General features: G+C 45.1%; 1 protein-coding gene and 1 pseudogene across 3 annotated transcripts in view; one reads left to right on the forward strand and one right to left on the reverse strand.

The window, feature by feature from the left end:
* Nucleotides 1-5,326: 5,326 nt before the first annotated feature.
* ANKDD1A (ankyrin repeat and death domain containing 1A) overlaps nucleotides 5,327-24,536 on the reverse strand; it is a 45,643-nt gene continuing 26,433 nt past the window's right edge. For 2 of the 3 annotated variants that reach the window (XM_066342970.1, XM_066342969.1), the window contains 5 exons: nucleotides 15,476-15,571; nucleotides 14,008-14,106; nucleotides 12,983-13,078; nucleotides 9,970-10,174; nucleotides 7,496-8,091 (listed from right to left, as the gene is read on the reverse strand). In XM_066342970.1, the coding sequence (XP_066199067.1) occupies nucleotides 7,679-8,091; nucleotides 9,970-10,174; nucleotides 12,983-13,078; nucleotides 14,008-14,106; nucleotides 15,476-15,571 (909 nt within the window). In that variant the 3' untranslated portion in view covers nucleotides 7,496-7,678. Of the gene's footprint in view, nucleotides 6,242-7,495; nucleotides 8,092-9,969; nucleotides 10,175-12,982; nucleotides 13,079-14,007; nucleotides 14,107-15,475; nucleotides 15,572-24,536 lie in introns of those variants that run through there. The other variant, XM_066342971.1, reaches the window with a different exon arrangement.
* On the forward strand, nucleotides 19,710-20,114 carry LOC136375879 (small nuclear ribonucleoprotein Sm D2 pseudogene; annotated as a pseudogene).

Genomic DNA, 24,536 nt, shown 5'->3' on the forward strand with positions numbered 1-24,536 from the left:
GTGAGTGGCTTTTATGAGTATTGTAGCTACCTGACTGGGCTACACAGACAGGGAGTTCTGAGTAGCAGGCCGTGGTGTTTGCCAACTCGGTGTGGCCTTAGTTATTTCATCTCTCTTAAGTACAGTTTGCTCATTATAAAATAACAGTAGCTTTCCTTTATTGAGCTGCTACTGTGTATCAAGTACTTTTCATACTTTCATGGAAAATTTTAAACATGCATAAAGAAGATAAAATAATATAGTGAACTATGACCCAACCACCCAGTTTCAAAAATAATCAATTCGTGGAGAGGGTTGTGTGTCTTCCCTAACCCCACCTCACTTCTTCCACACCTACGCCCATTACTGGGTTATTTATTTATTTATTTATTTAATTTTCTGAAGCTGGAAACGGAGAGAGACAGTCAGACAGACTCCCACATGTGCCCGACCGGGATCCACCCAGTACGCCCACCAGGGGCGACGCTCTGCCCACCAGGGGGCGATGCTCTGCCTCTCCGGGGTGTCGCTCTGCTGCAACCAGAGCCACTCTAGCGCCTGGGGCAGTGGCCAAGGAGCCATCCCCAGCACCCGGGCCATCTTTGCTCCAATGGAGCCTTGGCTGCGGGAGGGGAAGAGAGAGACAGAGAGGAAGGAGGGGGGGCGGTGGAGAAGCAAATGGGCGCTTCTCCTATGTGCCCTGGCCGGGAATCCAACCCAGGTCCCCCGCACGCCAGGCCGACACTCTACCGCTGAGCCAACCAGCCAGGGCCTACTGGGTTATTTTAAAGCAGTTTCTGATACCATATGATTTTATCTATAATTTTTCTATAGATAACCTTCAAGAGATAAAATAACCATAATGCCATTAACATGCCTGAAAATTCACCAATTCCCTTATATCATTAGTCAGCGTTCCCATTCATGACTATCTCATCAATGTCTTTATGATTGACTTGTAACCAGCTTCCATACAAAGTTCACACTTTGTATTTGATTGAAATATCTCGTCTTTTTTTTTTTTTTTTTTTTTTTTTTGTATTTTTCTGAAGCTGGAAACGGGGAGGCAGTCAGACAGACTCCCGCATGCACCCGACTGGGATCCACCTGGCATGCCTACCAGGGGGTGATGCTCTGCCCATCTGGAGCGTTGCTCTGTTGCAACCAGAGCCATTCTAGCACCTGAGGCAGAGGCCATAGAGCCATCCTCAGCGCCTGGGCCAACTTTGCTCCAATGGAGCCTTGGCTGCGGGAGGGGAAGAGAGAGACAGAGAGGAAGGAGAGGAGGAGGGGTGGAGAAGCAGATGGGCGCTTCTCCTGTGTGCCCTGGGCGGGAATCGAACCCGGGACTCCTGCACGCCAGGCCAACGCTCTACCACTGAACCAACCGGCCAGGGCCTCAAGTCTCTTTTAAAGTATAAGTTCCTCTGCCCTCTATTTTTTGTTTTCCTTGCCATTTATTTGTTGAAGACATGGGTTTGTTTGCTCTGTAGAAGTCACCACAGCCTGAGTTTGGCTTATTGCAACCTCATAGTGTCCTTTTACTTGTTACCCTGTTCCTGGTGTTCCTCATAAACTGGTGGTTATATGTAGAAGCTTGAGCAGGTTTGAGCTTTCTTTTTTGGCAGAATGCTTCATAGGTAGAGTTGCATGCTTCCTGTTTGGAACTAAGCTGTTAAGATTGCTCCGTGACTTCAGATGTTATGAGCCTGCTCCAGGCACTGGAAAATTCCCGATAGTTTCAGGGGTCTCAAACTCACGGCCCACGGGCCGCATGCGGCCCGTGGGCCGCGAGTTTGAGACCCCTGGTTTAACTGCCACTGTTGATCATTACATAGAAGCATATTTCATTAGGGGTTACAGAACAGTGATGATACTTTAATTTTAACATTCCTTCTGCATTTATTAACTGGAGTTTGCTGATTAAACAAAAAAGCAACTACAGCATTTTCTCATTAACTATTTGGTTGCTGAAGTACAATTTAGACTAAAAAACAGTAAGCATCTATGTTTCTTTCCCTTTAAGTTTTCAGAATATTGAGTTGGCCATACTTTGTCAGATTTTATCCCCCCACAACCCTGATTAAACAGATTTTACAGATGAAGTCACAGAGACTGGGAGAGGTCGAGACTTGCTCAATATCACACAGTCAGGAGTGGAAATGGAGTGCCGGGTTGGATCTGACCATCCCTAAAGCCAGTCACCCTTCCACAAAGGCCCCAGTGTCTTCCTTGACTACCTTATGACTTGACAACTGTCATTAGTTATGGAAGCAGTTGGTAAACCATGAAGGCAGGGCTGTTTTTAACTGTTCACATAAGTCTTCCTTGAGGCTGCCACGCTTTTCACTGTGTGTGACTTCCCAGCAAAGCGGGAGCTCCTGTGGGCAGGGCCAGGCCGCACGTGGTCAGCAGCCCTGCCCTGCACCTGGTGCAGTAATGAACCAGAACTTCCCTCCACTTTCTTTTCAAATTCTCCCTTTGCGAGCCATTCCCCTAACAGCTTTCACTGCTCCCTGGCTCTACCCCCTAATGACTGCCACTTCCAGCCCTGACCGATTCTGAGCACTGGCCTTGAATGCCTATTCAGGCCTATCTATCAGGCCAGTCTTCTACAGCCACCCCAGCATCTGCTGAGAAAAGCCACACGCGGCCACTATCCAACCTGCCCCTCCTCTCCCAGACCCCATCATCTCAGTTCCCAGCACCACTGCCTCTCAGACTTCCCAGCCACACAAACTCAGCCATCTGAGACCCCCACCCCCACCCCTCCACCCCCATGTCTCAGACAAGCAGATGCTGAGATGAAACTTTGGGTTCAAGATGTTTATTAAGGACAAAGGAAGGAAGGTTGTGGAAGGAAGATGGCTTGGGCATCTGTGATGCAGGCCCAGCCAAACACCAGCTGACAGAGGCAGGGTTCTGGGGCCAGTAGAGCCCACTGGAATAGTCTCAGGAGGGCTGGAAAGGCTGACCCCTATGCACACCCTGCCCCTGGCAGCGCTTCTGCCTCTCCAGCACATCTCTGCTCCCATGCTTCCTGTGACCCAGCCACCCTGTTCCCCAACAGACCCATCTCCACACCTCCATGCCATTGCAGACTGCTTTTTGCTTGGAATGTGCTTTGCCCACTTCTGTCTTCCCTGTGAGCCTCTCACCTTCCTTCTCCTTACCTTCTCCGAGGAAGAATAAATCCCATAGTTCTCTGCAGACACCCATTACAGCACTAAGTGCATTACATTACATTATTGGTATTTGAGCCCGTCCCTCGCCGAGGCCACCAGCTTCCAGAGGACAAGAACTGTGGGCTACTCCACTCTGCTCCCCGGCTCCCAGCAGACTGCCCGGCATGGAAGACAGTCAGCACTGACGGCTGACGGTGAGTTGAACAGTTGTGGTTACGCAGAACCAAACCACAGCTGTTTGTCTGGTTTGAAATTTGGCCATAGACCTCCCAAACAAAAAAAATGAGTATTGAATTTGAGAGCTATTTCATCATTTCAATTTAATTTAAGAACTTGCTGTTTTTGTCTCCAAAAAAAATACAAAACTCAATGGGAAAAATTCAACCAGATAAATTATCTAAGACCCATGTTGTACAAACTACCTTTCCCAAATGGAAGATAAAGAGGAGGGGTTTCCACCTCAACACAGCATGTGCAGGGGATGGGGGCCAGAGGGCACAGAGGCTGCGTGCGAAGTGGGGTTCTGACTCCAACTGGGAACTGTGGGGCCTCGGGCAAGACACACCTCTGATCATCAGGTACTGACTGTACAATGGGCTGGTTTCAAAGCCTCTCTTAGTTTGTGTTTCTTTTTATTAATAGACTTTTTTTTTTTTTTTTTTGTATTTTTCTGAAGCTGGAAACGGGAGAGACAGTCAGACAGACTCCCGCATGCGCCCAACCGGGATCCACCCGGCACGATGCTCTGCCCACCAGGGGGCGATGCTCTGCCCCTCCGGGGCGTTGCTCTGCTGCGACCAGAGCCACTCTAGCACCTGGGGCAGAGGCCAAGGAGCCATCCCCAGCGCCCGGGCCATCTTTGCTCCAATGGAGCCTTGGCTGCGGGAGGGGAAGAGAGAGACAGAGAGGAAGGAGGGGGGGTGTGGAGAAGCAAATGGGCACTTCTCCTATGTGCCCTGGCCAGGAATCGAACCCGGGTCCCCCGCACGCCAGGCCGACGCTCTACCGCTGAGCCAACCGGCCAGGGCCAAGACTTTATTTTTTAAAAGTAAAAAAAAAAACCGAGCAGATAGTAAAGAGTTCCCACATACCTCTCTGCATGGCCCAGTTGCCCCGATTTTAACTTGCATTAGTGATAGCATAATGTTTGCAGGTTTACCTGTAGGGTAATTTCCTAGAGATGGAGTTGCTGGGTCAAAGGGTGAATGCATGTGTAATTTTGGTAGATAATGCCTCATTGCCTTTCAGAGGATTGTACCATTGTGAATTCCCACTAGCCATGTATGATAGTTGAAACTCCTTCCCAGGACTCAGGCCCAGTGGGTAACTTTGTGGGGAGTTTTTCTAGGATGTGGGTTCCTCTACTGGCCTAGCCAGCTGTGCCATACGCAGGGAGAGCTCAGATTAGACAGCGAGAGTTGCAGGCAGAGCCTCCAGGCTTTCAGCAGGTACTCTCCACATGCTGTGAAACCGTGAAACGTTCAAGGTCACAATGCCCTACAACCATGTTCTTGGTCTGGTGGGGCTGAGCCACACCATAACCTGTGTTTGCTCGTCATCTAAAAGTGAAACTCCAGACCAGCTGTGCCACCCAACATGGTTGCCCACTTGCCACAGGTGCCTATTTAAATTTCAAATAATTAAAATTAAGTAAAATTGAATAGTTCCTCAGTCCTACTTGCCACATGTCAAGTGCTCAGTAGCCACAGGCAGCTAGTGGCACACATGCTGTGTAGCACAGATCCAGAACACTCCCATCATCGCAGAACGTTCGGTTGAACAGAGCTGCTCCAGAGAGGTGAGGCTTCGCATGGGGCTGTAAAAATGAGGACGATGCCCTTCTGCCGCGGCAGCCATTGAGGAGCAGTGGCCACTGCCGTGGGCCTCAGCAAAGGCCACAGGTGACCAAGAGCGTGAGCAGGCTGAGGCACAGCCACCGTGGGCACCTCACTAAGCACACCAAGTTCTGTGGGATGTGATCCCAGAGGTGTGTGGCTTTAACCCCGATGAGCGGCACACCATGGAGCTGCTCAAGGTCTCCAAGGACAGGAAGGCCCTGAAATTCATCAAGAAAAGGATTGGGACACACATCTGTGCCAAGAGGAAGAGAGAGGAGCTGAGCAATGTCCTTGCAGTCATGAGGAAGGCAGCGGCCCAGAAGCGCTGAGCCCCATCCCCTGGGTGTAATAAAACCTGTTCAGAAACTTGAAAAATAAAGAAATGAGAATGACAACTAAATGCAAGGTGTGTTGCCGGTCTGCATCCTGGTCCAGAGAAAGGACATGGAGGGCTCAACTGACTCAATCTGACTAAGGTCTGAAGATAAGCTGACAGCATTGTATCTGTGATCATTTCCTGGTTTTGGAAATTATGCTCTGGTTATGTAAGCTGTTAATACTTGGGGAAGCTGTACTGCGAAGAGTGTTTGGAAATCCTTTGTATTATTTCTGCAACATTTTTGTAAGTCCAGAATGATTTCCAAAAAAAGTTTTAAAACAAAAAAAAATTTTAAACAAGAGAGAAAAAAATAAGGGTGTGTGCCTCTTGGAACTGTCAAAGTGTACAAGTAAACTTGGGAACAGAAACAGCTGTAGAGTAAGCACAGCATTCTGAAAAGCCAGTGAATGAGTTAAGGGCAGTCCCTTTTTAAGTGATGGATGGAGCCCTTCACCAGCCGGGGAGACGGGAATGCTGGGTTTGGCCCCTGACCTCACCACCTGATTAGCAGCTTATCCAGCCAGACCACATGTCCTCTCTGAGCTGGAGGCTCTGAGATGACGCAGATGAATGAGCCGAGAGAAGTGAAGGACCATACCTACAGGTCCAGGCCCCCAGGCCAATCACTGTGAAAGAAATTACAAACATTTGCCTGTTGGCCCTGCATGACTAGGTGTTTCAGTAAAAGCAGCTGGAGGTTTGTTAACAGTGATTTTTTTAAGCCCTTAAATGGTGGTTGTCTTCGGTTCGGTGGTCCCCACTCTGAGGTCCAGGCTCCTAAAGGTCCAGCCCCTCTGGTTACATGGCTGTACACCTCCTTGGGGCACTTGGGTCAGCATTTGCTTTCTTCCTGATGCTTTCTGCAAAAGACAAGACTCCTTTGGCCTCACGTTGCCTAAGCTCTGCCCTACAGGGCTGGTTTTAGGTTTTAATTGGCTGCCAGAATTTGTGTTAAAAGAAGCAACAGCAAAATTTAACTTTTGGGGAGGGAAAGTTATGCCCAATTCCTCCACTCTGAAATGACTCTGTTTTCCTACCTGACCTGTGGCAGATGTGAAATAGCCATCCTGTCAGGGGCTTTCCTTTTTCCCTCAGTAACACGCCATCAATGTTTTTCCTTGTTGCCACATGATTAATGTAGCCTCCATTACTATTGGTGACTGCCAAATACCCCTTCCTGTGGTTGTTCCATAAAGTACCATGCCAATGAACATTATGGAATTTAAGGATTTGTCATCAGGAGCTGACCTTGTTGTTTGTTTTTTTCTTTTCTTTTTTCTAGTGAGAGAGACACACACACACAGGAAGGGAGAGAGACAAGAAGCATCAACTCGTAGTTGTGCCACTTTAGTTGTTCATTGATTGCTTCTCGTAAGTGCCTTGCCTGGGGAGCTCCAGCAAAGCCAGTGATTCTTGCTCTAGTGAGCGACTTTTGGGCTGAAGCCAGTGACCATGGGATCATGATCCCACACTTAAGCCAGTGACCTCAGGGTTTCCAACCTGGGACCTTAGTGTCCCAGGTCAATGATCTATCCACTGCCCCACCACTGATCAGGTGAGCTGACCTTGTTTTTAATGAGGGATTAGTACTAGAGCCTTTTATCCCTCTTGCCTGATGGTTCCATGGGATGACCTGAATACCAAACCAGGCTTTTGGGATTGACAATTTTTTTCTTTCTTTTTTTTCTTTTTTCTTTCTTTCTTTTTTTTTTTTTTTTTGTTTGTTTTTCTGAGGTTGGAAACGGGGAGACAGTCTGACAGACTCCCGCATGTGCCCGACCAGGATCCACCCGGTACGCCCACCAGAGGGCGACGCTCCGCCCATCTGGGGCGTTGCTCTGTTGCGACCAGAGCCACTCTAGTGCCTGAGGCAGAGGCCATGGAGCCATCCCCAGCGCCCGGGCCAACCCTGCTCCAATGGAGCCTCGGATGCAGGAGGGGAAGAGAGAGACAGAGAAGGAGAGGGAGAGGGGTGGAGAAGCAGATGGGCGCTTCTCCGGTGTGCCCTGGCCGGGAATTGAACCCGGGACTCCTGCACACCAGGCCTACGCTCTACCACTGAGCCAACTGGCCAGGGCTCTTTTTTTTCTTTATTTGCAAAATCCATATATTTCATTCTTTTTGTTTAATAGCTGGAATTCAAAAGTTGTGATGGCCTTGGAAAGTTTGAGATCTGACTGGTTCAACTCATATTAAGCCAGTTCTAGCTCATATGTCTTAATGTTTATGAAAAAGAACTCTACAGGCTGTTTCAGCTTTATTCTAAACTGAAAAGAAAAAAATCAAAGTAGAGAGGACTAGAGAGATGAAGAGATTGTAGTGTCATTGGCTTTGGGGCTGTGAACATCATAGGGATCAACTGGGCCAACGTTCTCCTTGCACAGATGAGGAACCCAGGGCCAGGAAGGGCTGTGATTTGCCCAAGGCTCTGCCTGAGTTCCAGATAGAGGCAAGGCTAGGACCAGGAATCTAGAAAGTTCAGAGCCAGTGCCATGGCATGGTGGTTTGAGCAGCCCTTGGAAAGTCCTGCTGCTCTGACCCTGGGGCTCAGCTCTTACCAGCCAGGGGGCACTCTTACCAGCCAGGTCCCTCCTGCCAATGGCCACGAGGCCCTCGAAGAGCGCTTTGCTGGGGTTCTCACCCACCATGACCACACCATGCAGCCAGATGAGCAGCATCCGATGGCCATGCTCCTGGTAGCTCTTGGTGCCTGAGGACCATGAAGAAGAAAGAGAGAGGGAGAAAGCATGAGCCAGGTCTGAGCACACATCTATGCTGCCCTGTAGTGCCTCCTGAACACCAGGCCTTTCTCTGTGCTCTAGCAGAGATCAGCCCAGAGATGGGCAGGGGAGGGGCAGAGCAGCCTCAGATGGGGTGGGGCTGGAGGTTTTGTGTTGGAGACCCTTGACCTCCCCAGCCCCAGTCTTTCTCCTAAGCATCTACCACACATACTCTTGGTGTCACTCTTAAGAGAAATAATTGGCACCTGTTGTGGTAGTACCAGTGCACATGGCTGTACCTTCATCTCTGGCTGCTGAAGGAAATCTGTGCCTTGCATGACAGTGACCCTGTTCTGCAGATGAGAAGATGGCTTAGTCAGAGACACAGTTGGCCAGGTTCTTTCCCCTGTACAAGTGGTTCTTGACCATAGGTACCCACTGGGAACACTTGGGAAGCTTTAGAAAATACTGACACCTAGGTCCCTCCAGCCCCCAGAGATTACGACAAACTTGGTTCTGGATGCAACCTAGGCCCCAAGCAGTGTTAAAGCTTCCCAGGTGATTCCAGTGTACAACCATGTTTGGAAAATAAGTGTTCACACTTCTCAGTGCCATTGGTGGGGTACACTTGTTATTAAACTGTGATTAGGTCTACTATCCCATCTGGGGACACCAACACTCAGGCACAGCCATCGGGTCCAGGTCAGTCCTTCAATGTGTCCTCTGGCCGTCTGGCCCTCTGTGGGCCCTCTGGCCGCACTTCCGCATGCTGCTGCCCTTGGTGGGCAGTTTCATTGGACCCATTTGCTCACTAGTCTTTACCCCAGGGCTCCTTTATCGTGTAGAAGAGCTCTTATCTGTAACAGAGTTTACTTTTGTACACCCTGCTCTAATCCACTAATTGGTTTGCATATTTTTGTGTCAGATATATCTCTATATTATTTTAGCTTTATAAATGATTGAGTCTAGTTGGGTTAGAGCCTCTTCACTTTTTCCCCCAGATATTCATTTATATATTCCCTGTTTTTTCTTTCATGTGAACTGTAGAATCCTTTAGTCAAGTTTTAAAAACCTATGTTCATTTGATTAAAACCAGATCAAAGTTTTTATCTAATTTGGGAAAAATCAATACCTACATGACACTTATTCTAGCCAGAGCTACCTCATGTCACTTCCCCAAGTCTTCTTTTATGATTCAACTAATTTTTATTGCTTTATTCACATAACATTTGTATTTCTTTTTGGAAATGAACACTATTATAAATGTAACATTTTTAAAAAATACCTCTGTATATAATATTTTGCCCGCTTATTGATGGTACTTAAGGAATACTTTGGTTTTTGTACATTTTAGTATATATTTAGCCATTTCATTGGATTATTTTATTCTAAGAGTTTTTCAGTTGATTCTTCTGGACTTCCTGTGAATATAATCATAGCACCTGAAATTAATAAATCTCTCTCTTCCTTTCCAATATTTGCATTCATTTCTAATTCTGTTTCATGCCTTCATACCAGGACCAAAATTTCCAAATAGATGTTAAATGATAGTGGTGACAGCAGCTCCTTTTCTTTTTACTGGGAGTGCCTTTAGTTTAGCGTATGAACAACAAGTATCAGCTCGGGCTGGTTCATGAAAAAAATGTGAAGCTCACAGGTCAATGGGGAGGGAAAGGCAGAGGGCACAGCTGTGCAAAGGCCTGGAGGAGTGAAAGAACGCCCAGTGCGCTAGAAATGGCACGTGGCTTCGTGTGGCTGGGCTGCGAGTTATACAGGCTTTTTCCCCACAAGCATAAAGAACTGAACACAACTCCAGCGCCCCTGCCCCTCCGCCTGCTGGTTGCTCGGGAGCCAAGGCAAGGTCATACCTGTCCACTGTTGCTTGATGGCGTGGACATGGGCCTCAGTGAACTCCCAGCAATACGCGAGCTTCTCCCATTCATGGGGCCGTAGGTACCTGGAGGCCAGTCGCCACAGCACAGAGCGAAGCTGCTGTGTTTCCTGTCGATGGTCTTGCTTAAAGGTCAAACTCTTCCCAGGGGGATCAGTGGGGTCCCTGAGTGAGAGATGGTCCTGTGGGGAAGATCTCAAAAGTGCAACAACAGTCTGGGAGAGATCCCTGACAGCCTCTCCTTTGTGATCCTGGACTGGGAACTGAAAACTGGCATCATTACCAGCCTGGGGCTCACTGTCCACGACCCCGGTTTCTGCCTCAGTGCTTTGTCTTGACCTCTGGAGCCCAAGCTGCTCACATTGTTCCTCCATCCAGATTTCCTTTTCTTACCCCCCCTGTCCATCAACCCCATTGCCATAGTCAAAGAAACACCCAAATGCCACCTCTTCCAGGAAGGCTTCCCAATTCCTCTCTTTTCTCTGTGTTTCTATACCATATTGGTATCAGTAGAGTGACTCAGCAGTTGTGGCTAAAACCAAGCAGCCAAGAAGCAGGCACTGAACTTGCCAAATCCCAACAAGTAGTGACAGTTAGGACTATGGAATTCTTTCTATGCAAAGCATGTGATAAGAGGTTACAAAAGAATTATGTAATAGCATAACCTAAACTCACAAAAGCCTCCGTAAGCCCCCTAAAGAAAGTGGCTGCAGAGTTCTGGTTGTGAAAAAGCTCATGGTGAGAAAAATCACCCTGGTGTCCGCATGTTACATCCGGTCAACAGTGTCTGGCCAGGCACCTGTGAGGTGATGACATGGGAGCTTAGCTCTCACCTGGGGTGGTAAAAAACATGCCTTAGCACAGTATTCTCAGCTGCATCTGTGCACTGGGATCATCTGTGAGTTAAGAACTACAGATGCTTAGTCCCCAAGCCAGAGATTCTGGCTGAATTGGCCTCTCGGATTGAGTTGGTAAGAAGGGGGAATTCGTGATTCTAGCTGCACCTCTGCCCTAGTGTTGAGAACTTTTAAAGAGTGAGAAAGTGAATTAAGCACAAAAATGAATCATTTCATCAAATCCTTGGTATTACATTTAGTAGACATCTGTTGTAAAGGATTATAATGTTTATGAGATTCTTGCATGTACAGTGAAAGAGACTATCTCATGATTCCTATTAAAATTGGTTACCCACCGGCCCTGGCCGGTTGCCTTGGTGGTAGAGCGTCGGCCTGGCATGCAGAAGTCCCGGGTTCGATTCCCAGCCCCGGCACACAAGAGAGGCGACCATCTGCTTCTCCACCCCTCCCCCTCTCCTTCCTCTCTGTCTCTCTCTTCCCCTCCTGCAGCAAAGGCTCCATTGGAGCAAAAGATGGCCCGGGCGCTGGGGATGGCTCCTTGGCCTCTGCCCCAGGCGCTAGAGTGGCTCTGGTCACGACAGAGCGACGACCCGGATGGGCAGAGCATCGCCCCCTGGTGGGCGTGCCGGGTGGATCCCGGTTGGGCACATGCGGGAGTCTGTCTGACTGCCTCCCCGTTTCCAGCTTCAGAAAAATACAAAAAAAAAAAAAAAAAAAAAAATGGTTACCCACCAACTGATTTTGGAATAGTGTATTTTATTTGAGAGGGTAGAGAATTTACAAAATTTGTGCCTGACCTGTGGTGGCGCAGTGGATAAAGTGTCGACCTGGAAATGCTGAGGTCGCTGGTTCGAAATCCTGGGCTTGCCTAGTCAAGGCACATATGGAGTTGATGCTTCCATCTCCTCCCTCCTTCTCTCTCTCTCTCTCTCTCTCTCTCTCTCTCTCTCTCTCTTTCCCCTCTGTCTCTCTCCCTCTCTCTCTCTCCTCTCTAAAAATGAGTAAATAAAATAAAATAAAATAAATAAAAATTGTAAAAAAAAAAAAGATGTGTGTGCATGTTTAAAAAAAAAATTGTAAACCATATTGGAATATTTAAGGTATTTGAAATTCACTTTATTTATAAGTTTAACTTATTGGATTTACGAGGATAATTTTAAAATTTGGGAAGCATTTGAAATACTTTAAAAGAAAAGCTATTGTATTAAATGTATTCATTTGGTTTAAAATATTTAAGGTTGTTTAACTCAAGTGGTTTTCAACCACTGGTCTGCAGACTGGTGCCTGTCCACCAGAAATTTTGTTAGACTCTCTAATCTTTGTACAACATCAGGGTGGTTAACTTTCACAGATCAGCACAAAATTTCTGGCGAACCAGCACTGGTCCGCAGACCGGTGGTTGAAAAACACTGATTTAATTAACTAAATTTATGCATGGGACCAAACACTAGTCAAAAGGCTTCTTTGAAAGTGACTGTTAAAATTTAGAAGGTTGAATACATGGAATAATAAGATTTACAAAATAAATTTTAAAGTTTAAGGAAAATTAGTTTTTAAATTTGTAATTTAGTATTAATTCTTAAAACTGAAGTAAATGCAAAAAGTTACTTTCTGTGCATAAAAAACAACCCTCAAAGACACCAAAAAACTCCCTACCCCATCCTCATTTGCTGGCAATTAGAACAGCAAATGCATAGCCACTCTTCTTTTCCAGTTCCACAGCAGACATCACTAATCACTCCCAGCACACTTGCCTTCTGGGCTCAGCAAGTTGCCTGAATACAACACCCCAAGCAGTAATTCCAATCACCTGGAGATGGCAGTGAACTGGAACCAACTTGCCATCTCTTTACCTGTGCACACACGCGTGCACGTATTCATCCACCAACGAGGAGTGACAGCAGAGTCCGGTGATCTCTCCACAATGGTGTGGACCTCAGTCAGACTTGTTTCAGGGTGGTTTGGATCCTCCCCCACCTCCAGACCCTCACAAAAAACCCTGGTGGTAGGTAAGGCAGGGATTATCACCCCTTTGGAAACTGAGGGGCCCCTGAATTGGTCACAGCCAGCTCCACCTAGAGCCAAAGGCGCTCCCTTTCCAACATGGAGAGGTCAAGTGCAGGGTCTCAGTACCTTCTCCCATCTGTAGAAGCGATCAGCTTTTATGATCATGTCCACCAGGTTGATGTGGTTGCTGCGGGCGGCCACTGCCAGGGCGGTTTTCCCTTGCTGCAAGTAAGAAACGAGAAGGGAAGCCAGAGTGTCTAGGAGGGGTGGAAAGTGGCTTTTAGCAGTGACTACAAACCCTGCTGCTCAGAGAAAGCGGTTTCCCACCATCTACCATGGAGAGCAGAAAGGCTTTCTGGTCAGGACGAGGAGGGTGGAAAAGTCACAGGTAGAATAAGGCAATAATAATAATTCCAGCCACCACCTCCTGTGTTCTGTAGAATTAAGGAAGCCTCAATGCTTATGAAACTCAGCCTGCATAACCCTTCAACATCACCTAGGAAATAGATCTTACCAGCCCCATTTCTCAGGTGAAACCAGCGCCCGGAGAAGGGGCTGGGGCTCACTGTCACATTTGCCCACCTCCCCACAAGCCCTCAGCCCTTTGATCTGGGTCTCCTGCACAGTGCTGGCCTCAACCGCACCCAGGGACCTATGTGGAGATGGGCAGCTCCTCTTCAAGCTTGGCCAGCTGTCCTGGGGTCCAGCTCAAAGCAAGGAGCCCTTCCCAGGTCCAGCCTCAGAGCTTGATCCTGTCCCCAACCCTCCTCGCACCATCCCAAGCGCTGGTCTTGCTGAGCTACAGGGACAAACACCCTTCCGCTCACAAGCCTCATACTAAGTCTTCACTCTTCTCAGACCTCACCCCAGAGGCACGATGTCCAGAGAAGCTTCCCCCTCCTCACCAAGTGACTCAAGGTGCTCAGAGCCTGATGGGGGCCATGAAACAAAAGACAACCATGTCACAGGCCCGGATCAGAAAATCTGAGGGCCCTCAAAGGAGACAGGGGAAGGTGGCAGAGGAGCAGGAAGTCTTGCTGGAGGAGGCTGCAGTGGAGGTGGTAACAAAGGAAGGGAGCCTTCGAACTCTGAGAGCAGGCAGCACTCACAGCAGGGTCTCTGGCAGAGAGGGAGCCTGTGTGCAGAGGTACCTTGTCTCTCAGGTTTAAGTTCACCCCCGCGACCAGGAGCATCTCCGCTATGTCCTGCCAGGCGTGCTCTGCGGCAAGGTGGAGGGGTGTCTGCTGCCGCTGGAAAAGAAGCCAAGGGAAACAGAAAAGCCTGTAGAAGTGGCCCGGGGCTGAAAGCCAGGATAGGACCAACGTCAGTACACTCCCTACCTACTGGGCCTTAACACAGTCTCTCTAAGAAGTTATGAAGGAGGGTAAACTGGGTTTAATCATAAACATAATACCAGAGGAAAGTTGGTAAAAACAAAAAAAAAAGTAGAAAGAACAAAAAAACACTATTCACTAATCCATCTAAGTCAGGGGTCGGGAATCTATGGCTCGCGAGCCAGATGTGGCTCTTTTGATGGCTGTATCTGACTCAAAGACAAATCTTTAATAAAAAAAATTATAACGTTAAAAATAGAAAACATTCGCATGTATTACAATCCATTCATTTCCTACTGCTCATGTTCATGGTTGCGGGTGGCTGGAGCCAATCACAGCTGTCCTCCGGGACAACACCAAATTTTTATTGGATAATGTGTAACGTACACGGGTCATTGTATGGCTCTCACGGAATTACATTTTAAAATATGTGGCATTCATGGCTCTCTCAGCCAAAAAGGTTTCCAGCCCCTGATCTAAGTCAACCGCTGTAATAATATTTTTTCTAGTCTTTTTTTGAAACACAGAATATTCTTTGTTGGTTTTGCATATTTGAAATCATCCCATATGATTTTGCACCTATTTTTCTACCTAACATAACACTTTACACATATTATGAACTCCGATAAACACCATTTTTAATAGCTCCATAATAATCTATGTCAGTACTGTGATTTACCTAAACACTTGTCTATTAAGTAGTTGGGCCATTTTCAAACTGAAGACTGATAATACTGTGATGAATATCTTTGTGCATGAGCTCTTAATATATTTCTTGAAGCTCAATTCTCAGAGGTGAAAATACTAACCATTTTAACCGTATATCCTGCTAAACTGCTTTCCACTGCTAGTGGTTATGTGTGCTGGCACCGAAGACTATATGGTTAGGAGGCGGATTGTGGGAACAGATATTTAAAAGGGCTCCTCACTGATTAATCACAACTTCAAGACTCAGATGCCTCTTGTTATTACACAAGACTGCTCCAGTCAGTCACTCCTGCCCCGGGAACTCTGCCTAAGGGGGCAAAAATCAGTGAAAGGAAAAGGTTGAATGTAAGAAGGTATATATATCATGGCAAAAACTTGGAAACAACCAAAATGTTCAAAATAGGGAAATGGTTAATAAAAACGATGCTACCTTCAACAAATAAAACAGCTTTTTAACAAGCTACAGAAGCAATTTTCTCAGCTCTGGGCCACGCTGGTAGACTACGGCCAAGCCCTGCCAGCCTGGGAGGGTGCCCAGAGGCTTCGTGGGATCCAGGTGGTTTCTGCAGCCACTTACATTGTCGGTGGCATCCAGGTCACTGCCAGCATCAATGAGAAGCTGCACCAGAGTGGGGAAGTTGTGCCTCACGGCAAGGTGCATTGGAGAGGCTCCCTGCTGGGGGGAGGGAGAGACACAAATTAATTGCTGGGTCCCTCCTAGAACGGCCCAGCTGCGGAGGGGTGCTAGGGGATGGGAGTAGGAAGGGGCTTGACAGATGTCCTGAGGTATTTATAGCCCAAAGCCTGAATTCCTAAGTCCAATAACTGAACTTCAAGGTGGATAGGGACCCGAAGACCCAAGTTTGAGATTTTGCTGTGCGAGGAACTCACTATCTGACTTTAGGCAAGTCATTTTCCTTCTCTGCTACTTTTCATCTGGCAAGTGATATTTGCTAAGGTCCCTTCCAGCAACACCTTCATGTTCTCTAATATCTCATTTAACCCACACATGAACCTGGACAGTATAGAGGGATGGCATTATTACTAGCATTTTAACCTTACAAACAGAAACACTGAGGTTCCGAAAACTTACATGACTTGCCAAAAGACACACAGCTAATAGAGACCATGTGTTATTGAACTTTCTACCCCCAGCACCCAGGTAAACGCCTGATACCTATTTATGTATGAAATGAATGAATGAAAGAGCCAGCCTTGACCAGAACAGATATCTCACTCCAAGTCCAACCCTCATGCAAGACCTTGCTCAAGGCTAGAAGACTCCCTCTCCTATGGTTTCCTGTGACCCCTGACTTCATGACAAAGTGGGGATACTTTTCTAGGTAATACAGTAACACACACACTGTGCAATAGTACCAAGCCAGTAAAATTGATAGTATAGATCTATACTGATTGTGGGGAAACACTCTCACATATTGAGTATAAAAAGGTTATAAGACAGAACACACACACATACAATAACAAGAATGCCCACTATTGTCATTACTAATTTAGGACAGGGGGAAAGAAAGGCTTATAAATATTGGAAAAGATTTTAATGATACCATTATTTGTAGGCAATGTGATTGTTTTAACCTAGACAAGTTAAAATGGTTATTATTCCTCCCCCAAAAAACCCTAGTAGAATTAATTTTAAAAATCATATAGAAGATAAAAGCATTCAAGTAATTGTAATGAATGTAGCTCTCTGGTGAGTGATGTTGATAATAAGGGAGGCTATGAATGTGTGGGGGTAGGAAGCATAAGAGAAATCTCTACCTTCTGCTCAATTTTGCTGTGAACTTAAAACTGCTCTAAAAGTAAAGTCTATTAAAAACAAAGAAACAAACAAACCTCTTGACCAGGAGGTGGCGCAGTGGATGGAGTGTCAGCCTGGGATGCTGAGGACCCAGGTTTGAAACCTCAGGCTCGCCAGCTTGCGTGCAGGCTCACTCCACTTGAGCATGGAGTTGCTGCCTTGAGTGTAGGATCATAGATATGACCCTATGAACACTGGCTTGAAACCCAAGGTCGCTGGCTTGAGCAAGGGGTCACTGGCTCAGCTGGAGCCCCCTGGTCATGGCACATAGGAGAAAGTAATCAATGAACAACTAAGGTGCCACAACTATGAGTTGATGCTTCTCATCTCTCTCCCTTCCTGTCTGTCTCTTTCTCTATCTAAAAAAACAAAACAAAACAATAAATCCACAATGATGAGATTATGCCAAGGGACACAGAAGCCAACTAAAGGGCTCCCAATGCTCAAAAAACAATTTGAGCAACAAAATAAAGAAGTATTAGATTATAATACAAAGTATAACATAAATGAGTACATACTGATATAAATAAATGATTGATTGAATAAATAAGTAAATGAAGGAGAATAAACAAATCTCCCACTCAGCAAAGTTCCAGATAATTTATGTAGCTATTTTACCTTCAAAGAGGTGGAACATGAAACCCCATTCCTTAAATGTGGACTTCGCATGGCGACTTCCTTTCAAAAAGTACAGGTTGGGAAGGGAGTAAAGAGTAACCTTATAATAGGGAAACTTGATAAACACTACCTCAGCAAAGTGATTCTGGCCAACATCAACAATGATAAATCATATGGACAGCACATACTCTTAACTTGGTGTGATGACAATGACTCTTTACCTCTGTGAGCTTCTTCTCAAAGTCCCGAGCCCCAGTCTAATCATGAAAAAAAATCAGGTAAATCCCAATTGGGAGACAAAGTACTACTCAAAACTGTCAAGGTCATCACAAACAATGAAAGTCTGAGGAACTGTCACGGACAATAGGAGCCTAAGAAGACATGACAATTAAGTGTAATGTGGTCTCACCTGAACAGGTGGTGGCGCAGTGGATAAAGCGTCAGACTGCGATGCGGAGGACCCAGGTTCGAGACCCCGAGGTCGCCAGCTTGAGTGAGGGCTCATCTGGTTTGAGCAAAGCTCACCAGCTTGGACCCAAGGTCGCTGGCTTGAACAAGGGGTTACTTGGTCTGCTAAAGGCCCACGGTCAAGGCACATATGAGAAAGCAATCAATGAACAACTAAGGTGTCACAATGAAAAACTGATTATTGATGCTTCTCATCTCTCTCTGTTCCTGTCTATCTGTCCCTATCTATCCCTCCCTCTGTAAAAAAAAAAAAAAAAAAAAAAAGGACTGTGGTCTCCTGGATGGGATCTTGAAACAGAAAAAAACACAGCAGGTAAAAACTAAGGAATCTGGGGAAAGTAGGGATTTTAGTTAATAATGTATTGGCATTGGTTAATTAATTGTGACAAGTATACCATACTAATGTAAGATGGTATTAATAGGGGAACTGGTTATGGAGTATCTGAGAACTCTCTGTACTACCTTTGCAACTTTTTTGTAAAACTAAATATATTCTTTTTTTTTTTTTTCAGTGAGAGGAGGGGAGGCAGAGACAGACTCTCGCATGCACCCTAGCTGGGATCCATTTGGCAAGCCCACTGGATGCTCTGCCCTTCTGGGATGTTGCTCTGTTGCTCAGCAACTGAGCTCTTCTTAGTCCCTGAGGCAAGGCCATAGAGTCATACTCAGTGCCTGGGCCAACTCGCTCCAATCAAGCCATGGCTTTTGGGCCAACTCGCTCCAATCAAGCCATGGCTGCAGGAGGGGAAGAGAGAAAGAGAGAGAGAGAGAGAAAGAAAAGCGAGAAGGGGAGGGATAGAGAAGCAGATAGATGCTTCTCCCCCTGACTGGGAATCAAAGCTGGGATATCACACGCTGGGCTGACGCTCTACCACTGAGCCAACTGGCCAGGGCCAATATATTCTAATATAAAGAGCTTATTAAAAACTACAGTGTGCTCTTCCTCCTGGGAGCACACCCATACCTTTCCCCTCCTCCCTTCTTCCCCCTATGGCATGCATCTCTTAAGCTCTAAGGGTCCCCACAAACTTGCAACCAGGACAGCAATGGGCAGCAGCAGCTCATCCAGGGCTAACCCCCTGGGCATGACTCCGAGGCCCTCTTTTCTCGACTTTCCAATGAGACAAAGCAGCCCCACCCAGGCTGTCCTGTTGCTTCTTCTCTCCTAAACCCTTATTTCACTGTCCCCAGTTTTAATAAATGTACTCTCAAAACAAAAAACAAAAGATGAGAAAACAAAACTGCAGAATAGTGTGAATAGTATGCTAAAAAAAAGGGGGATGTAGGGAGGCCCACAGAAATATGCCCAACTGATTTTTGACAAAGGTGTAAAAAGCAACTCAGTGGAGGAAGGTTACACAGCCTTTTCAACAAATGGTGCTGGAGCGATTGCACTTCTGCAGGCAAAAAAATGAAAGTTTTGACTGAAACCTCACACCTTATACAAAATTAACTCAAAATGAATCATGTAAAATATATGTGAAACTATAAAACTTTTGGAAAATATTGATAAAGTGGACCTCATCAAATTAAATGTTTTTATTCGGCAAAAGCTTCTGTTGTTACAAGGATGAAAAGACAAGTCACAGACCAAGAGAAAATATTGGCAAATCACAGAGCTTACAAAGGCTAGTTATAGACTATATAAAGAAATCCTCTTAAAAGTCTACAGTAAAAAAAAAAAAAAGACATTTTACTGAAGAAGATATATAGATGTCAAATAAGTACATGACAAGATGTTCAACTTCATTAGCCATTAGGGAAATGCCAGTTAAAACTACAATAAGATGCCACTACATATCTATCATAATGGTTAAAATAAGAAAATAGCAACAACACCAAATGTTAACATGAACGTGGACTGCAGAGGAGATGGGAATATTCCGAGGGCACAGCCACCACCACCATGAGCCTCCTCAATTAGCCCAAGAGTGAGATGACCCCAGGGGAGGTGCAGAAGCGGGAGGAGGAGGAGTTTAACACGGCCCACTCTCCACGCTCATGTAGTCAGTCAAACAACACCCAGGTGCTCATCAACTGTCGCAACAAGCTCCTGGACTGTGTGAAGTCTTTTGACAGGCACTGCAGTACGGTGCTGGAGAATGTGAAGGACATGTGGACCAAGGCCCCCAAAAGTGGCAAGAGCAAGAAGAAGTCCAAACCAATCAACATAAACTGCCACATCTCCAAGATGTTCCTGCGTGGGGATTTGGTCATTGTGGTCCTGGGGAACCACTCCTTGCTGGCAAGTAGGGGATTCCTCTATGTGGTCATAACTCACTCCCCTGTGCTGAAGAGACCTGCCCTTTGACATGAGAACAGTGAAATCCTGTGTTGTTTTATCTTAAAAATAAAGAATGTGCAGAAACTGAATTACTCATATATTGCTGGTGGGGATGTAAAATGGTATAGCCACTCTGCAAAAACAGTTTTGAAGTTGTTTATAAAACTGAGTACGCTATTCCCATAGGACATAGCAACCGCATTCTTATTATCACAGAGAAATTAAAACTTACATTCATACAAAAACCTGTATATAGATGTTCATCACAGCTTTATTCATAATAGCCCCAAACTGAAAACAACCCAATGTCCTCCAAAGCTTCCTACAAATCATTATAAAATAAAAAATAACCCAAGAGAAAAATGGTCAAAGGATATGAACAGATATTGAAAGAAAATGGAATACAGAAGACTCTTAAGAGGAAAGCAAATAAAATTCTTCACTCATCAGATTGGCACAAATCCAAAAATTTTGCCAAATGTGTTGACAAAGCAGTGGGGAAATAGGTACCATCTTATAGTACTGGACTGACTATAAACTGATATAGGTCATACAGACAGCAATTTGGCAATATGTATAGGAAGTGCAAATATATGTGCCCTTTGACCCAACTAATCTTCTTCTAGACATTTATTCTATAGATATACTTCCACATATATGGAATGATGTATGAACAGATTTTTGTTTCAGTATTGTTTGTAATAGCAAAAAATTAGAACCCACATTTGCCAAGGGGACAATTTAATAAATTATGGTCCACCCATGCAATGGAATACTATGCAGTTCTAAAAAATGAGTATGTTTTGGGGGAAAAAATATATATGTTTACATGGAAATATCTTTTTTTTGTGTGACAGAGATGCGTGGGGGGAGACAGACAGACTAAAAGGGAGATGAGAAGCATCAATTCTTTATGGCAGCACCTTAGTTGTTCACTCATTGCTTTCTCAAATGTGCCTTGACCGGGGGGCTTCAGCAGAGCAAGTAAACCCTTGCTCAAGCCAGTGACCTTGGGCTTCAAGCTGAAGACCTTTGGGCTCAAGTCAGCGACCATGGGTCATGTCTATGATCCCACACTCAAGCCAGTGATCCTGTGCTCAAGCTGGTAAGCCCGTTCGCAAACCGAATGAGCCTGCGCTCAAGCCTGCGACTTCGGAGTTTTGAACCTGGGTCCTCTGCATCCCAGTCCAATGCTCTATCTATTGCGCCACCGCCTGGTCAGGCATTATATGGAAATATCTTAAAGATGTATTTATGTGAAAATAGCAAGATGTACGTTTTTCAATAAAAGGTACCAGGCCTTCTTGGAGAAATGACTGATTCTAGAACTGGGGCAGGAAATAATATAGGCTAAGTCTGGAGCATGTTGTAGTGACAAAGTAAAGAAATGCACCATAAAAACACAGTGATGCACACATCTAGTAGAATGGCTAAAAGCCAGGACACTGACAACACCAAATGCTGACAGGGATGTGGAGCAACAAGAACTCTCATCCCTTGCTGCTGGGAATATAAAACTTAATAAACACTTTGGAAGACAGTTTAGTAGTTTCTTACAAAACTAAACATACTCTTACCATATGATCCAACAGTTATGCTTCTTGGTATTTACCCAGAGGAGTTCAAAATTTATATCACATAAAAATGTACTCATGGGTGTTTATGGCAGCCTAATTCATAATTGCCAAAAGTTGGAAGTGACCAAGATGTCTTTCAGTAAATGAATGGATAAGTAAACTGCAGTATATCTAGAGTCTAAAATTTCTAGACAATGAAATATTACTTGGTGCTAAAAAGAAATGAGCTACCAAGCCATGAAAAGACATGAAGGAACTGTAAATGCATATTACTAAGTAAAAGCCAATCTGAAAAGCCTACAAATGCATAATTCCAACTAAGTGACATTCTGGTAATGGCAATCCTATAGAGACAGTAAAACAATCAGTGGTTAGGTCCTGGTCAGCAGCTTGGTTGGTTGGAGCATTATCCTGATGTGCCAAGGTTGTGGGTTCGATCCCCAGTTAGGGCACATACAAAAGTCAACCAATGAATGCACGAAGAGGTGAAATAACAAATTGATCTCTCTCTCTCTTTCTCTCTCTTTCCTTCCCTCACTCTCTCTCTCTATATTAAAAAAATGAAAAAGATCAGTGGTTGACAGAGGTTGGGGCAGAGGTAGGGGGATCAATAGTCACAGAACAGATGATTTTTAGGGCAGTGAAAACATTCTGTATAATAGTGGGTACATGTCATCATATTTTTATCCAAAGTTATAGAATATACACCACCAAGAGTGAATCCTAGCCCTGGCCAGCTAGCTCAGTGGTAGAGCATCGTCCTGGCGTGTGGAAGTCCTAAGTTTGATTCCCAGCCAGGGCACACAGGGGAAGCACCTATCTGCTTCTCCACCCCTCCCCCTCTCCTTTCTCTCTATCTCTCTCTTCCCCTCCCACAACCAAGTCTCCATTGGAGCAAAGTTGGCCTGGGCGCTGAGGATGGCTCCATGGCTTCCACCTCACGCACTAGAATGACTCCGGTTGCAATGGAGCAACACCATGGATGGGCAGAGCATCGCCTCCTAGTAGGCATGCCAGGTGGATCCCAGTTGGGCGCATGTGGGAGTCTGTCTCTCTGCCTCCCTGCTTCTCACTTCAGAAAAATACAAAAAAAAAAAAAAAAGAGTGAATCCTAATGTAAACTATGGAGTTTTTAAAAATAGGTTTTTAAAAACCTAATATACATTGTTGGTGAGAGATCTAAGAAACAGGCAGCCCACACCCTGCTGTGGCTCTGCATATTGGCACAAGACTTCTAGAGAGTGATTCAGTTTATATATCAAGAGCTAGAAAGATATTCACAATGTTTGACCTCAAATTTCCACTTCTGGGAATCTTTCCAGAAGAAAAGTTACATGCACGAAGCTGCAGTACTTGTACTGGCAAGTAAACTTGATGCTCTGCCATAGTTAGAGGGGTCGATAAATCATGGCACCTCCATCATCAGCCCAGATGTCTTCACCAATAGCTATACAGCACCATGGAGGAGCTCATGATTATCTGGGCACAAAATTACATGTAAATCATAATTCTACCTATACCAAGGTAGGTAATTTTTTTTTTTTCATTTTTCCGAAGCTGGAAACGGGGAGGCAGTCAGACAGACTCCTGCATGCGCCCGACCGGGATCCACCCGGCATGCCCACCAGGGGGTGATGCTCTGCCCCTCTGGGGCATTGCTCTGTTGCATCCAGAGCCATTCTAGCACCTGAGGCAGAGGCCACAGAGCCATCCTCAGTGCCCGGGCCATCTTTGCTCCAATGGAGCCTTGGCTGAGGGAGGGGAAGAGAGAGACAGAGAGGAAGGAGAAGGGAGGGGTGGAGAAGCAGATGGGCGCTTCTCCTGTGTGCCCTGGCCGGGAATAGAACCCGGGACTCCTGCACGCCAGGCCGACGCTCTACTGCTGAGCCAATCGGCCAGGGCCCCAAAGTAGGTAATTTTTAAAAAGATTGTCACAGAGTAAATAAAAAAGAATATCTGTGGGTAGTAGCAATAAAGATAATTTTATTCTGTTTTCTAAACTTCATTTTATATATTAGTCCTTTAAAATTTTTTTAAAGTTTAACTTTGTTGGCATATTTAAATTAATATTTGAGCCTGACCTGTGGTGGTGCAGTGGATAAAGCGTCGACCTGGAAATGCTGAGGTTGCCGGTTCGAAACCCTGGGCTTGCCTGGTCAAGGCACATATGGGAGTTGATGATTCCAGCTCCTCCCCCCTGTCTCTCTCTGTCTCTCTCTCCCTCTCTCTCTCCTCTCTAAAATGAATAAATAAAATAAAAATTAAAAAAAATAAACAAAATTAAATTAATATTTGAATATACAGAGATACATATTGTGTTCTATATTGGAAGGCTAAATATTAAAATCATTTTAATTATCTCCAATTAGTTAACATATTACAGTGGTTGATCTAAATCTTAAATTAATTTTTTATTTGATAAAATTACTTTAAATTTCAATTGGAAGAATAAACAAGTGAGAATATAAAAGGATAACTGTTTATACTAACAGAAGAATAATTAAGGGAGAGTAGATAATTTTAAAATGAATTATAAGGCAAAAATAAAATAGTATGTTTCTGGCTCAAGATTAGACATACCACTTATTGAAAGAGAATCATTCACTTAGAAATAGAACCCATCGTATAACAAAATATAAATGTGTAAGAAATGAAAAGCACCAAATAATGTTAGAATTCTTAATAAATGTACTTGAGATAGATAATATAAAATTTTAGGGTGGAAATCTATTGAGTAATATATCATACCATATGCAAAAGTACATTTTACAAGGATTAAAGAGAAACATCAAAAATTAAATCACAACTAGAAGATTAAATTAAAATTTAAAACTTATGTCAAGAATACCTTTGATCAAATAAAAATTTACAT

This window comes from Saccopteryx leptura, chromosome 6, assembly GCF_036850995.1.
Source record: "Saccopteryx leptura isolate mSacLep1 chromosome 6, mSacLep1_pri_phased_curated, whole genome shotgun sequence".
Classification (NCBI taxonomy): Eukaryota; Metazoa; Chordata; class Mammalia; order Chiroptera; family Emballonuridae; genus Saccopteryx; species Saccopteryx leptura.